Source organism: Somniosus microcephalus, unplaced genomic scaffold, assembly GCF_052327205.1.
Source record: "Somniosus microcephalus isolate GS21.2 unplaced genomic scaffold, FLI_Smic_1.0 unresolved_chr1, whole genome shotgun sequence".
Taxonomy (NCBI): Eukaryota; Metazoa; Chordata; class Chondrichthyes; order Squaliformes; family Somniosidae; genus Somniosus; species Somniosus microcephalus.
The window spans coordinates 163,379,649-163,393,292 of NW_028225179.1; the positions used below are offsets into that span (position 1 = coordinate 163,379,649).

The 13,644-nt window shown below is 50.9% G+C and overlaps 1 protein-coding gene across 3 annotated transcripts in view; it reads right to left on the minus strand.

The window, feature by feature from the left end:
- Positions 1-1,121: 1,121 nt before the first annotated feature.
- LOC147096441 (histone-lysine N-methyltransferase EHMT2-like) overlaps positions 1,122-13,644 on the minus strand; it is a 52,584-nt gene continuing 40,061 nt past the window's right edge. Inside the window, exons 7-11 of one of the 3 annotated variants that reach the window (XR_015074915.1) lie at positions 10,498-10,584; positions 9,131-9,209; positions 6,974-7,149; positions 4,307-4,963; positions 1,122-1,704 (exon numbers count right to left, since the gene is read on the minus strand). Coding sequence is in view for 2 of the 3 variants with exons in the window: in XM_085975217.1 (XP_085831343.1) it covers positions 4,774-4,963; positions 6,974-7,149; positions 9,131-9,209; positions 10,498-10,584 (532 nt within the window). In the remaining variant the exon portion in view is untranslated. Of the gene's footprint in view, positions 4,964-6,973; positions 7,150-9,130; positions 9,210-10,497; positions 10,585-13,644 lie in introns of all 3 variants that reach the window. The other 2 variants (XM_085975218.1, XM_085975217.1) reach the window with 2 other exon arrangements.

A 13,644-nucleotide genomic window follows, 5' to 3' on the forward strand; every position in this document is an offset into this window, starting at 1 on the left:
TTTTTTGCCCTGCCTTGGTTCAAGCTACTGAGACTTCCAGGTGTCTTTCAAGTTCTCCCATTCAAGTTACGGCAAACTAGTGGGTATGGGTACTGCACGAACAGCCCAGAGATTGTAAGTTCAAACCCCACCATTGAATTTATAAAATTGAATTTAAAAAAAAGCTAGAGTAATTTAAAAGCTGTCACCAGAAAATGATCGTGAGAATTGCTGGATTAAAACTGCAACTGGATGACGAATATACTGCGGGGAAAGCGAGACATAACTCCAGTTTCTATGTGGTTGACGTTCATGTAGAACTTTACATTGGACTGCATTAAGTTTCATCTGCCTTTGTTCTGCTCACCTGCATATTTTGCCCAATTCACTCTGTAATTTCTTCCGCTTCTCCTCCTCTGGTATCATCTGCAAATGTGACCAATTTGCATTGAGTTCCTGAGACCAAGTTGATAATGTAAACGAGAAACAGTAGATGCCCCAACTACCGAGTCCTGAGGCATCCCACTTGGAACCCTCCGCTCACGCCCCCCCACCAACATAACTCTTCTGACAAGTACCTGTCACTTTCTATCCTTCAGACAGTTCCTTTTCATTGCCAAGGTTTAGCTTGAATCCCCATAGATTTGAGTTTAATTAACAAGCCTTTCATGTGGAACTTTTGCCGAAAGCCTTTTGGAAGTCGCGCTTCCCCACAATCCGCTCGGGTTGTCAATTCCTCAAATTGGAGGGGATAAACATAGAAGATAGGAGCAGGAGTAGGCCATTTGGCCCCTCGAGCCTGCTCCGCCATTCAATGCGATCATCTCCTTCTGAAACAACGTTCAGCGCCGTTTACCAGGGCATTTGGCAGATAATCCTCACATTTAACTCCCGAGCATCCATCCCGTTATTTTACACAAAATTGCAATTGGCAGCTGTCTTGTGATTTGGGGCGTTACCTGAACTCTCCTCGTCAAAAGTACCGCGGCGAAACTCCTTGCAAGATATCCGTCATTCTGTTCCTAAGCCGGGCACAGTTCCTATTGCTCCGTCCAGTCAGAGCTCACGTCAGAATGCCTCCAGAAAGCAAGATGCGCGATGAATTCACCGCGCGCATATGAAGCAATAAATTCAGGGCACAATTTTTAAAAAAAGAGTATAATGGTCTTTTAATGAACAGTATCAAACAGAAACGAAATCCCGAAGGATTATCAGAACCAGAAGGGTGCTTTAAAAAAAAACAAAGAAATAATTCATTTTTTGGGGGGGGGTGTTCCTGGACTTTTAAGGAAATTAAAACCGAATACATTTGACCAGGTGCTGCCAAATCTCCACCAAGCCCCAGTCACCAGTGAGGTACGTGCCAACAGGTGGGACACACATTCCATGGGGTGTATGACACCTGACCTGACCCAGGCTGACAAAGTGTGGCCAGTAAGGGACGTGCATCTTCCAGCCACGAGACATTGCCCATGGGGACTGGGGAAATGGGCAGTTAGTGTCATGGGAGCCTCCTCATTGGGAGCTTGCACAGTCTACAGTTTATTACGATTCAAGTCACGCTCTACCCACTACTTAATTAAAAACAATATATAACTTTTCTTAAAGGACTCAAGGCTGCATAATAAAGCACGAATCGGGACATCTTTCCGTCTCTGAGTCACACGCGACGGGTTTGATCCTTGATTTAGCCAATCTCATGCAGAGTGGGGTGAGGAGGCCTCCCTGAAATGGAGAGGAAGAGACTTGCATTTTATACAGCGCCTTTCACAACCTCAGGACGTCCCAAAGCGCTTTATTTTACTTTTGAAGTGCAGTGTTGCAAAGTAGGAAACGCGGCAGCCAATTTGTGCACAGCAAGGTCCCACAAACAGCAATGAGCTAACGACCAGTTATAATCTGCCTTTTTTTTTAAATGATGTTGGGTGATTAATAAATATTGGCCAAGGACACCGAGAATAACTCCCCTGCTCTTGTTCAAAATAGTGGCCGTGAGATCTTTTACATCCACCCGAGAGGGCGGACGGGGACTCGGTTTAGCGTCTCATCCAAATGTCGGCACCTCCCACAGTGCAGCGCCTCCGACAGTGCAGCGCTCCCTCAGTACTGACCCTCCGACAGTGCGGCACTCCCTCAGTACTGCCCCTCCGACACTGTAGCTCTCCCTCAGTACTGCCCCTCTGACAGTGCGGCGCTCCCTCAGTACTGCCCCTCCGACAGTGTAGCTCTCCCTCAGTATTCCCCCTCCGACAGTGTAGCTCTCCCTCAGTACTGCCCCTCAGACAGTGTGGCGCTCCCTCAGTACTGCCCCTCCGACAGTGCTGCACTCCCTCAGTACTGCCCCTCCGACAGTGCGGCGCTCCCTCAGTACTGCCCCTCCGACAGTGTAGCTCTCCCTCAGTACTGCCCCTCCGACAGTGCAGCTCTCCCTCAGTACTGCCCCTCCGACAGTGTAGCTCTCCCTCAGTACTGCCCCTCCGACAGTGTAGCTCTCCCTCAGTACTGCCCCTCCGACAGTGTAGCTCTCCCTCAGTACTGCCCCTCCGACAGTGCAGCGCTCCCTCAGTACTGCCCCTCCGACAGTGCAGCACTCCCTCAGTACTGCCCCTCCGATGGTGCGGCGCTCCCTCAGTACTGCCCCTCCGACGGTGCGGCGCTCCCTCAGTACTGCCCCTCCGACAGTGCAGCGCCTCCGACAGTGCAGCACTCCCTCAGTACTGCCCCTCCGATGGTGCAGCGCTCCCTCAGTACTGCCCCTCCGACAGTGCAGCACTCCCTCAGTACAGAATCAGCCTGGCACTCAAACGGGGTTAGCAGCGCCTCTGATACTAGGCCAGGAATGGAGTGTAGCCGCCCTGGGAGAGCTGGGCTGCAGGTGGGACCGTGAACAGCAAAGCCCGGATGGAAAGCCCCCATCGGCACTACGGGAGTCACCGGCTCTGGCCCCGCACAGCACCACAAGTCTGCAAAGATTCTGACCCTCGGACTGTGTCGTGTCCGTGATGCACCCTTCACGTTGCCTTACGCTCAGAGTCCAGTGGAGGCGATTTGAGAAAGACGGGACCACCAAAACCGAGTTAGCACCCACTCAAAACCCTCTTCCTTTTTGGGAAGTGGGGGCGGGGGGATGGAGGATGGGGGGTGGGGGTTGGTTAAACATAGAGCTGCTTCCCCACTCCCCGCACAGAGCTAAACCTCTGTCTGCCCTGCATTAATGCTCCCCTGCTCCGTATTAACACCTGTCCGGTACCGCTGTCTGCCCTGCATTAATGCTCCCCTGCTCAGTATTAACACCCGTCCGGTACCTCTGTCTGCCCTGCATTAATGCTCCCCTGCTCAGTATTAACACCCGTCCGGTACCTCTGTCTGCCCTGCATTAATGCTCCCCTGCTCAGTATTAACACCCGTCCGGTACCTCTGTCTGCCCTGCATTAATGCTCCCCTGCTCAGTATTAACACCCGTCCGGTACCTCTGTCTGCCCTGCATTAATGCTCCCCTGCTCAGTATTAACACCCGTCCGGTACCTCTGTTTGCCCTGCATTAATGCTCCCCTACTCAGTATTAACGCCTGTCCGGTACCTCTGTCTGCCCTGCATTAATGCTCCCCTACTCAGTATTAACACCCGTCCGGTACCTCTGTCTGCCCTGCATTAATGCTCCCCTGCTCAGTATTAACACCCGTCCGGTACCTCTGTCTGCCCTGCATTAATGCTCCCCTGCTCAGTACTGACAACGGTCCGCGGAGTTCCTCTGCCCTCCTCCCACTGAATGAACGAGTCAGCGATTAGACCGGCGGAACGTGCGGTCACGGAGATGCCCGAGAGCGGAGACAGACGACACCTGGTGCGGGTCTCGACTGCAACCCCCCCTAAGGCCGGGAATAACGCATCCGGGTAAAACACAAGGGGACGGTGGGACTGCTCGGAGAATCCCATCCTGAGGGCGGAAAGCGTGGCCGCCTTTGAGCGACTCGACACTGCGCTGTATTAATGCGAGTCAGGGAGGGGGCAAGGTAGTCACAGTATTGCGGCGATAATAGCTGGAGCGCGGCCCCCCCAGGTACTTCCCGTCGCTCGGCTCACCAAGGGCACAACTCGACACTTGCCCGATCAGGCCAGCTGAATCCGAGGGGAGTCTCCACTGAGAACGGCGCTCAGTGACGGACGTCCAACATCCCCCATGTTGTAGAGCTCTTCCCAGCCCACCCCTTGTCTGGGCTTTCAACACTTGTCTCGACCTCCCTTTCACTGATTATTAATAACAATAAAAATTAAATTCACAGTTTAGGACGTAGGGCAAAAGAAAATAATAATCCTACAATAATACCTCGTCCGTACAAGCGGTGCGACGGGAGACGAGACAGAGAGACGAGCAGCTCTTTCCTTGCGTACAATCGTGGCCCTCAACCGGGATATCTCACGGGGCAGCAAAAAGTTCTTACCTCAGGAAGAGAGGCAGACTATAACCCCGAAGAGAGGATGTCGAATCCTGGGCAAATCTGCCGAATGGCTTCAAAAAAATAAAGCTGTAGGCCTTTGGCTGGAAGAATGAACCAAAAATAAAATAAAACTCTCACCGGCGGTTCAAGCTCCGAGTCACGATGAGGAAAATAAAAATAAAAAAACAAACAAATGAGGCGGACTTTTCCACCAAAGATTAGTTCCTGGAGCAGCAGAAATGATTTGGGGGGCTGATTGCTATCTCAATGCTATATAGAGTTTCTGACTGAAATAATTATAAAAAAGAGAGAGAGAGGTGGTGATGGTGGTGGGGGGAGAGAGAAATCCGTGGGTTCAACAGTCTCGCAAGGGCCCTATGAGAGTCAGGCTGCTTTCCGGCACTGTGTCTTGGTACACCTCAAGCCTGGCCAGTCTACTCTGCTCCAGCGCGATGGCCTCTGCCGAATGCTTGCATTTCTCCGAGCCGCACTGGCACGTGAAGTATTTGCACTTGATGTCCCAGAATCGGTCGCCGTAATCAAAGCTGAAAAGGCAAAGGCAAATTTTCAAAAAAATCTCGAGGATCTCGGCGTGAACCCCGCGTGCAGCGGAAAGGAACGTCAGGGAACAGGAGGCGGCCGTTCAGCCCCCTTCGAGCCTGTTCCGCCATTCAATGAGATCATGGCTGATCTGTATCCTAACTCCATCTACCCATGTCTTGGTTCCGTAACCCTTAATACCCTTACCCAACAAAAATCTATCAACCTCAGTCTGAAATTTTCAATTAACCCCCAGCCCCAGCTTTAAGAGTTCCAGATTTCCACTCTCCTTTGTGTGAAGCATAATTTTAAGGCTATGCCCCTTTGTTCGGGACTCCCCACACCTGAGAAAACAGCTTGTCTCCATCTACTCTATCAATTCCTTTAATCATCTTAACCACCTCAGTTGGATCAGCCCTTAATCTTCTGAATTCAAGGGATTACAAGCCCAGTCTATGCAACCTGTCTTCACAATTTAACCCGGCATCATTATGGTGAAACTTTCCTTTTCCACAAAAGAATCACTGATGCTCGATAGCTCAACATTAAACAGACTGTGCTAGAGACATAGAAGATAGGAGCAGGAGTAGGCCATTCGGCCCCTCGAGCCTGCTCCGCCATTCAATGAGATCATGGCTGATCATCCAAATTCAGTACCCTGTCCCTGCTTTCTCCCCATATCCCTTGATCCCTTTAGCCTTAAGAAATATATCTAACTCCTTCTTGAATATATTCAATGAATTGGCCTCAACTGTCTTCTGTGGTAGAGGGCTGGACAGGCATGCGGAGGGGGGCGGGGGGCTGCATTAGTGGTACCCCAGCGAGCTGTGCCAGAGAGAGCTGGGGCATGAGGTCAAACCCTGTGGTCACAACCCCGGACGCTTCGGGGGCGGGACGTGGAGGAGTGGGGAGAAGGAAAAATATGTAAATAAGTAAAACGATCGCAAGTCATTCGCCGCAATTAAATCGACTCAATCGGGAGTAAAGCAACAGGTTCGCCACTCAAGTCTCAGCGCCATTCTTCACCAGCCCCCTCGCCGGCAGTGTTTCTCTGGTCGGCCAGGTGTCTGGCACGTGCAGAAAGCCATCGCTGCGTTTACAAAGTATTACACGGTATTTACAGCACAGAAACAGGCTGTTCGGCCCAACAGGTCGGTGCAGGTGTTTAAGAACATAAGAAATAGGAGCAGGAGTAGGCCATTCGCTCCTTCGAGCCTGCGCCGCCATTCAATGCGATCATGGCTGATCATCCAAATTCAGTACCCTGTCCCTGCTTTCTCCCCATACCCCTTTAGCCTTAAGAAATATATCCAACTCCTTCTTGAATATATTTAATGAATTGGCCTCTACTGCCTTCTGTGGTAGAGAATTCCGCACGTTCACCACTCTCTGGGTGAAGAAATTCCTCCTCATTTCTGTCCTAAATGGCCTACCCCTTATCCTTAGACTGTGACCCCTGGTTCTGGACTCCCCGACCATCAGGAACATCCTCCCTGCATCTAGTCTGTCCAGTCCTGTCAGAATTTTATAAGTTTCAATGAGATCCCCTCTCATTCTTCTAAACTCCAGCGAGTACAAGCCTAATCGACCCACTCTCTCCTCATACGTCATTCCTGCCATCCCAGGTATCAGTCTGGTGAATCTTCGCTGAACTCCCTCCATGGCAAGAACATCCTTCCTCAGATAAGGCGACCAAAACTGCACACAATACTCCACACTTTATGCTCCACACGAGCCTCCTCCCACCTTACTTCATCTCACCCCACGAGCATAGTCTTCTGTTCCTTTCTCCCTCATGTGCTTATCCAGCTTCCCTTTAAATGCATCTGTGCTATTCACCTTAACCACTCCCTGTGGCAGTGAGTTCCACATTCTCAGCACTCTCTGGGTAAAGATGTTTCTCCTGAATTCCCTATTGGATTTATTAGTGGCTATCTTATATTGATGGCCCCTAGTTCTGGGTCTCGCTCACCAGTGCAAACAGCTCCCGCCACGGCTACCCTGCCGAAACCTACCCGAGCTCCTCGCCGGTCTTGATATCCCGACTGCTGAAGAAAGCGATCCGGGGGAACCGCAGGTCCTGGTGCAGCATGAAGACGCGGACAGGGATGATATTTGGGTCGCACAGGTGGTTTATGAAGCGGCTCACGTTGCCATAGTAACGGGCATCGATGCAATACACCTCCCCGTCCTAGAAAAAACACACACACACAAAAAAAAATCAGGCCTTCTCGGGCACCATCTTGCAGGTCTAGAAAGAATCTTTCACACACTGACACAGTAAAGGCAGCACCTCGCACGGTTCCCAAGTCTGGTTGACCATATTCCTGCAGGTTTCATTACCACCAACCACTCCACCCGGTCAAATAGCCTTTCCCCCCTGTTAGGATAAAATTTGGTTTAAGGTCCTCAATATTCGACCGGTATAAAACTATCTGAAAGGTACCATTTAGTCTTTTTAGGCTGGAAAACAAACACAAAGCACGGTGGCATAGTGGTTAGCACTGTTGCCTCACAGCGCCAGGGACCCGGGTTCAAATCCGGCCTCGGGTGACTGTCTGTGTGGAGTTTGCACATTCTCCCCGTGTTTGCGTGGGTTTCCTCCGGGTGCTCTGGTTTCCTCCCACAGTCCAAAGATGTGCGGGTTAGGTTGACTGGCCATGATAAAAAAAAAAATTGGCCCTTAGTGTTAGGGGGGATTAAATACACGGGGTTACGGGGATAGGGCTTGGGTGGGATGGCTGTCGGTGTAGGGACTGGGTGCTAGGGTTTGGATGATCAGCCATGATCTTGTTGAATGGCGGAGCAGGCTCGAGGGGCCGAATGGCCTACTCCTGCTCCTATCTTCTATGTTTCTAAAGCACCATGGGATACTTGGCTATATTAACCCTTTTTAGACTAAAATAGATAAAAATTAGCTGACATTCTGAAGTGTTGCTTGTAATTACAACTTGGTAACTGTTTAGAAAGAGCCTGTTCTTGGAAGAGATAATAGTACAAAGGCACGATTCAGGAGTAGCAGCAAATAAGGCCTTGAAGAAGTAGTCAGCCAGCTGCATAATTCAATGTGGCTTTTGTATCCAGCTAGCCATGTCTCTGCTGGAAAATACTTTCCCATACCGATAACAAGAGTAAGAGATAGCTCATGAATATGAAGCCTCCTACAGTCGACAAGCTTTTTACTGACGTATTCAGGGGGGTACTCGAGTTCGAAGGACAGGCCTAGTAGTTGATTGATTAACCATGTAAACCAATGAAGTATCAATATTCCCATGTATACACCCCATTAGTAATAAGTGGGTGTTGTCTAATAAACTGTATAAACTAAGCTGTATTGTCACTTTTCCTCTGAGAACGGTGCCTCTAGCTAAGGGTAGCTGAGGTGGTTCTCCCGTGTGCACTCGTAATAAAACTATTGATCTGGGTAACACCTGAGTCTGTTACAGGAAACTTTCGATTTACCGGCACCTAAATAACCGGAAATCTCGGTTAACCGGCAAAATTCAGGAGTAGGTTCAGGTAACTTTTATTACTTGCCTTCCTCCATTTGTTGCTGTGCAAGGGTGTGGCTGCAGCTGTTGCTAAGCTACAGAGACGCTTGCAACTTGTGGCCATTGTTCTGAACCTGTTGCTAAGCAACAGGGTTTGTTGCTTTATACGGAGCTCTGAGCTCCGTATCTTTTACTATAGCTTTCGGTTATCCGGAATTTTTGATGAACCAGCACCGCGTCGGTCCCGTCGGCGCCGGATAAAAAAAAGTTTCCTGCAGTTCTGTTTTACCAGCCAGATTTTCCTCGCTTACACCCCCCACCCCTGAATATTTTTATAACTAACAAACAAAAGTGTTCAAAGCAAAATGATTAAAAAAAGAACTCACAATTGTTTAAATAACCCCGGTGAATTTTGCTTTGCAGCGAGATTAACCTTAAATTCCTGGAGATTGGGCAGCCCGAGCACCAAGTGTTGAACGAAGCCGGTGATGAAATTCCCACGTTCTGCCCCTGATCCAACACCAGTGGATCGCAGTTGGGACGGTGAGAGGGGGAGCTGGATTCAGCTCCTGGGTGTGGCCACCGGAGAATCAGCCACTGCCGACAACCGTCCCGTCTCACTAACCAGCGGCTCCGTACCCCGAGTCAGCAGCAGGTGAACTCTCACTGAGGCAGTGTTACCTTGTTATCCAGGTCGAAGAGGTAGGAGTCATCTTCACGGACATCGGCCTCAGCGTCTGAAATGATCTCACCCACGTACCTGAATCACAGAGGAAGCTGTTACACACTGCGAGAGAGACGGAGAGTGAGAGAGCGCGTGAGAGACAGAGCGAGAGTGAGAGAGAGCGAGAGAGAGGGAGAGCAAGAGTGAGAGCGCGAGAGAGAGACAGAGCGCGAGAGAGTGAGACAAAGAGCGCATGAGAGAGAGAAAGCGAGAGAGAGCAAGAGAGTGAGACAGAGAGCGAGAGCATGAGAAAGCGAGAGACAGAGCAAGAGAGAGAGAGAGAGAGACAGAGACCGCACGAGAGAGACAGAGCAAGAGTGAGAGAGCACGAGAGACAGAGCAAGTGAGAGAGCACGAGAAACAGAGACAGAGCGTGAGACAGAGAGCGCAAGAGAGACAGAACAAGTGAGAGAGAGACAGAGCAAGAGTGAGAGACAGAGAAAGTGAGAGAGAGAGCAAGAGTGAGAGACAGAAAGCGAGAGAGACAGAGCAAGAGTGAAAGAGAGCGCGAGAGACAGAGACAGAGCAAGAGAGAGAGACAGGGAAAGCTAGAGACAGAGCGCGCGAGAGAAAGAGAAAGCGAGACAGAGACAGAGCAAGAGGGAATGAGACAGAGAAAGCGAGAGAGACAGAGCGAGAGTGAGTGAGACAGAGCGAGCGTGAGAGACAGAGTGAGAGAAAGCAAGAGACAGACAGCGAGAGTGAGAGAGACAGCGAGAGTGAGACAGAGACAGCGAGTGAGGGAGAGATAGCGAGAGTGAGAGAGAGACAGCGAGAGAGACAGCGAGATAGCGAGAGTGAGAGAGACAGCGAGAGTGAGAGAGACAGCGAGAGTGAGAGATAGCGAGAGTGAGAGAGACAGCGAGAGTGAGAGATAGCGAGAGTGAGAGAGATAGCGAGAGTGAGAGAGAAAGGTAGCGAGAGTGAGAGAGAAAGATAGCGAGAGTGAGAGAGAGAGAGAGACAACGAGAGAGAGAGCGAGAGAGACAGCAAGAGAGGGAGAGAGAGAGCGAGGGAGCCTACCCATCTAAATCCCCAGTGCGGGGAAGGACTTCACTCGACAGCTACTGAAGCTAGACCGAGCTCACCGCTACCCAGAAACTGCATTAACAGGGTGCGTTCTCACACCTCAGCACAACCTCAACGTCGAGCCCACAGTGGACGGGGCGCCCCCCTTCCCCACCCTCCCTTCCCTCCAACCTGCAACTCCCTCCTCCCGTCGGTAGCGGTCTTCACCCTCAGGCCAGCTGTATTGTAAAAAGCTGTGGGACGGCCTGAAAGACATGGCGGTAAACATTCCCGCCACCCTGCGCACAATACTTACTCACAGATGAAGGTTCCCTGCAGAATGTCCTGCAGCGCTCGTACTCCCCAGCCCATCTTCTCTGTGCGATAGAGCTGCAGGCGAACTCTTCCCAGCAGAAAACAAGGGAATAATCAAATCAGGTCACTGCTTAAATCAGCCCGACACACAGCACGAAACTCGCTGCAGTATTCGTCAACAATGTACGAGACACAATTCAGCAACAAGTCAAAGCGCCTCCCCCAACTTCTCCCCTCCCCCCCTCCCCAACTTCTCCCCCCCCCTCCCCAACTTCTCCCCTCCCCCTCCCCAACTTCTCCCCCCCCCTCCCCAACTTCTCCCCCCCCCTCCCCAACTTCTCCCCCCCCCCCTCCCCAACTTCTCCCCTCCCCCCTCCCCAACTTCTCCCCTCCCCCCTCCCCAACTTCTCCCCTACCCCCCTCCCCAACTTCTCCCCTACCCCCCTCCCCAACTTCTCCCCCCCTCCCCAACTTCTCCCCTCCCCCCTCCCCAACTTCTCCCCTCCCCCCTCCCCAACTTCTCCCCTCCCCCCTCCCCAACTTCTCCCCTCCCCCCTCCCCAACTTCTCCCCTCCCCCCTCCCCAACTTCTCCCCTCCCCCCTCCCCAACTTCTCCCCTCCCCTCTCCCAACTTCTCCCCTCCCCCTCTCCCAACTTCTCCCCTCCCCAACTTCTCCCCTCCCCCCTCCCTAACTTCTCCCCTCCCCCCCTCAACTTCTCCCCTCCCCAACTTCTCCCCTCCCCCCCTCCCCAACTTCTCCCCTCCCCCCCTCCCCAACTTCTCCCCTCCCCCCTCCCCAACTTCTCCCCTCCCCCCCTCCCCAACTTCTCCCCTCCCCCCTCCCCAACTTCTCCCCCCCTCCCCCACTTCTCCCCTCCCCTCCCCAACTTCTCCCCCCCTCCCCCACTTCTCCCCTCCCCCTCCCCAACTTCTCCCCTCCCCCCTCCCCAACTTCTCCCCTCCCCCTCCCCAACTTCTCCCCTCCCCCCCAACTTCTCCCCCCTCCCCTCCCCAACTTCTCCCCTCCCCCTCCCCAACTTCTCCCCTCCCCCCCTCCCCAACTTCTTCCCTCCCCAACTTCTCCCCTCCCCCCTCCCCAACTTCTCCCCTCCCCCCCTCCCCAACTTCTACCCTCCCCCCTCCCCAACTTCTCCCCTCCCCCCTCCCCTCCCCGCCTCCCCAACTTCTCCCCTCCCCGCCTCCCCAACTTCTCCCCTCCCTCCCCAACTTCTCCCCTCCCCCCTCCCCAACTTCTCCCCTCCCCCCTCCCCAACTTCTCCCCTCCCCACTTCTCCCCTCCCCCTCCCTCACTTCTCCCCTCCCCAACTTCTCCCCTCCCCCCTCCCCAACTTCTCCCCTCCCATTCAATTCAATTCAAATCGCTTTATTGGCATGACAAGTTACATCTTATGTTGCCAAAGCATCGGAAAACATTCATGTTTGTTCACAAAAATACAGATCTATCCATACAGTGTATAAACAGATATATCCCTGAGTGTATAAATATACTTTCATATAATTTATATATACTCTTATCTTATATTTAGTGGTTGTCCCTCTGTTTATGGCAAGCTGTAACATAGTGTGCCGCTAGTGTTACACAATTTCTCTCTTCCCCCAGTAGGTGTGGGAGTTTTTGGTCGTCATTCAAATTTCTGAATTCCGGGCATATTTTTCTAAATTTTGGGTAGAAATTCTCCCTTATGCCCTGATATTTTCTACAAGCTGTGAGGAAGTGCATCTCTGTCTCCACCACTCCCTGACTGCAGTGAGAGCATATCCTGTCCTCTCTTGGTAGCCGGGTCTGCCTGTGTCTACCTTTTTCGATCGCCAGGCTATGTTCACTAAGTCTGTACATTGTCAAGATTTTTCTCAGTTTGCTGTCCTTTACCATGGTCAGGTAATCAGCCATGTTGTATTGTCTGTTTAGGGCCAAGTAGCAATTGAGTTTGCTTTGGGTTTTTGTTGTTTCTGCCCAATATGTCAGATATTTTTCCTTTTGCTTAGCGACGATTGTGTTGGGTCGAATTCTTTGTGTTACGCTGTCACTGTCCTGGGGCTGGTTATTGTTAGTCGTGTTAGTAGTTACTTCACTGAGTCCCAGGACTAGTTGACTGAGGGTATTCTTCTTTATGGTCATCTCTTGGCATTTCAGGGCGTTGTAGTGATAGCATTGGGGGTTGCTCATTTCTAGGTGTTTCCAAAATTTGGTGGCTCTTTTTTGGATAGTGATTATTAATGGATATTGGCCTAGTTCTGCCCTGCATGCATTGTTTACTGTTTTCCTTTGAGTCCGGAGGATACTTTTACAGAATTCTGCATGTAGGATCTCAATTGGGTGTTTGTCCCATTTTGCAAATTCTTGTTGTGTTAGCGGTCCCCACACCTCACTGCCATAGAGTGCAATTGGTTCAATTACTGATTTGAAAATTTTGAGCCAAATGCTAATTGGTATTTCTATTTGGATTGATTTTTTAATGGCATAGAAAGCCCTTCTTGCTTTCTCTTTCAGTTCATTCACAGCCAGTTTGAAGTTTCCCGTAGAACTGATTTTTAAGCCCAAGTATGTGTAGTTAGTGGTTTGTTCAATTTTGGTTGATCCTAGTGTGAAATTTATTTTGGGTCCCTGATGTCTGGATCTTTGCTGGAACACAAGGACTTTGGTTTTTTGGGGATTTATTGTCAGGGCCCAAGTCTGGCAGTACGACTCCAGCAGATCCAGGTTCTGCTGTAGACCCTCCTTAGTTGGTGACAGCAGAACCAGGTCGTCTGCATAGAGGAGGAATTTAACCTTGGATTCATATAGGGTGAGGCCGGGTGCTGTAGATTGTTCAAGTAGTTTTGCCAATTCATTTATGTAAATATTAAAGAGTGTCGGTGAGATTGGCGAGCCCTGCGTCACCCCCCGCCCCTGTGGGAAGTATTTTGTTTGTTTGTCTCCAATTTTTACTGCACATTTGTTGTTTGTATACATTGATTTAATTACATCATATGTTTTTCCCCCTACCCCGCTTTCGATAAGTTTCAGGAATAAACCGTCATGCCAGATGGAGTCGAAAGCCTTCTGGAAATCTATAAAGCATGCGTAGATTTTGCTTTTGTTATGGTGAAAGTGTTTGTCAATTAGGGTCTGTAGGGTGAAGATAT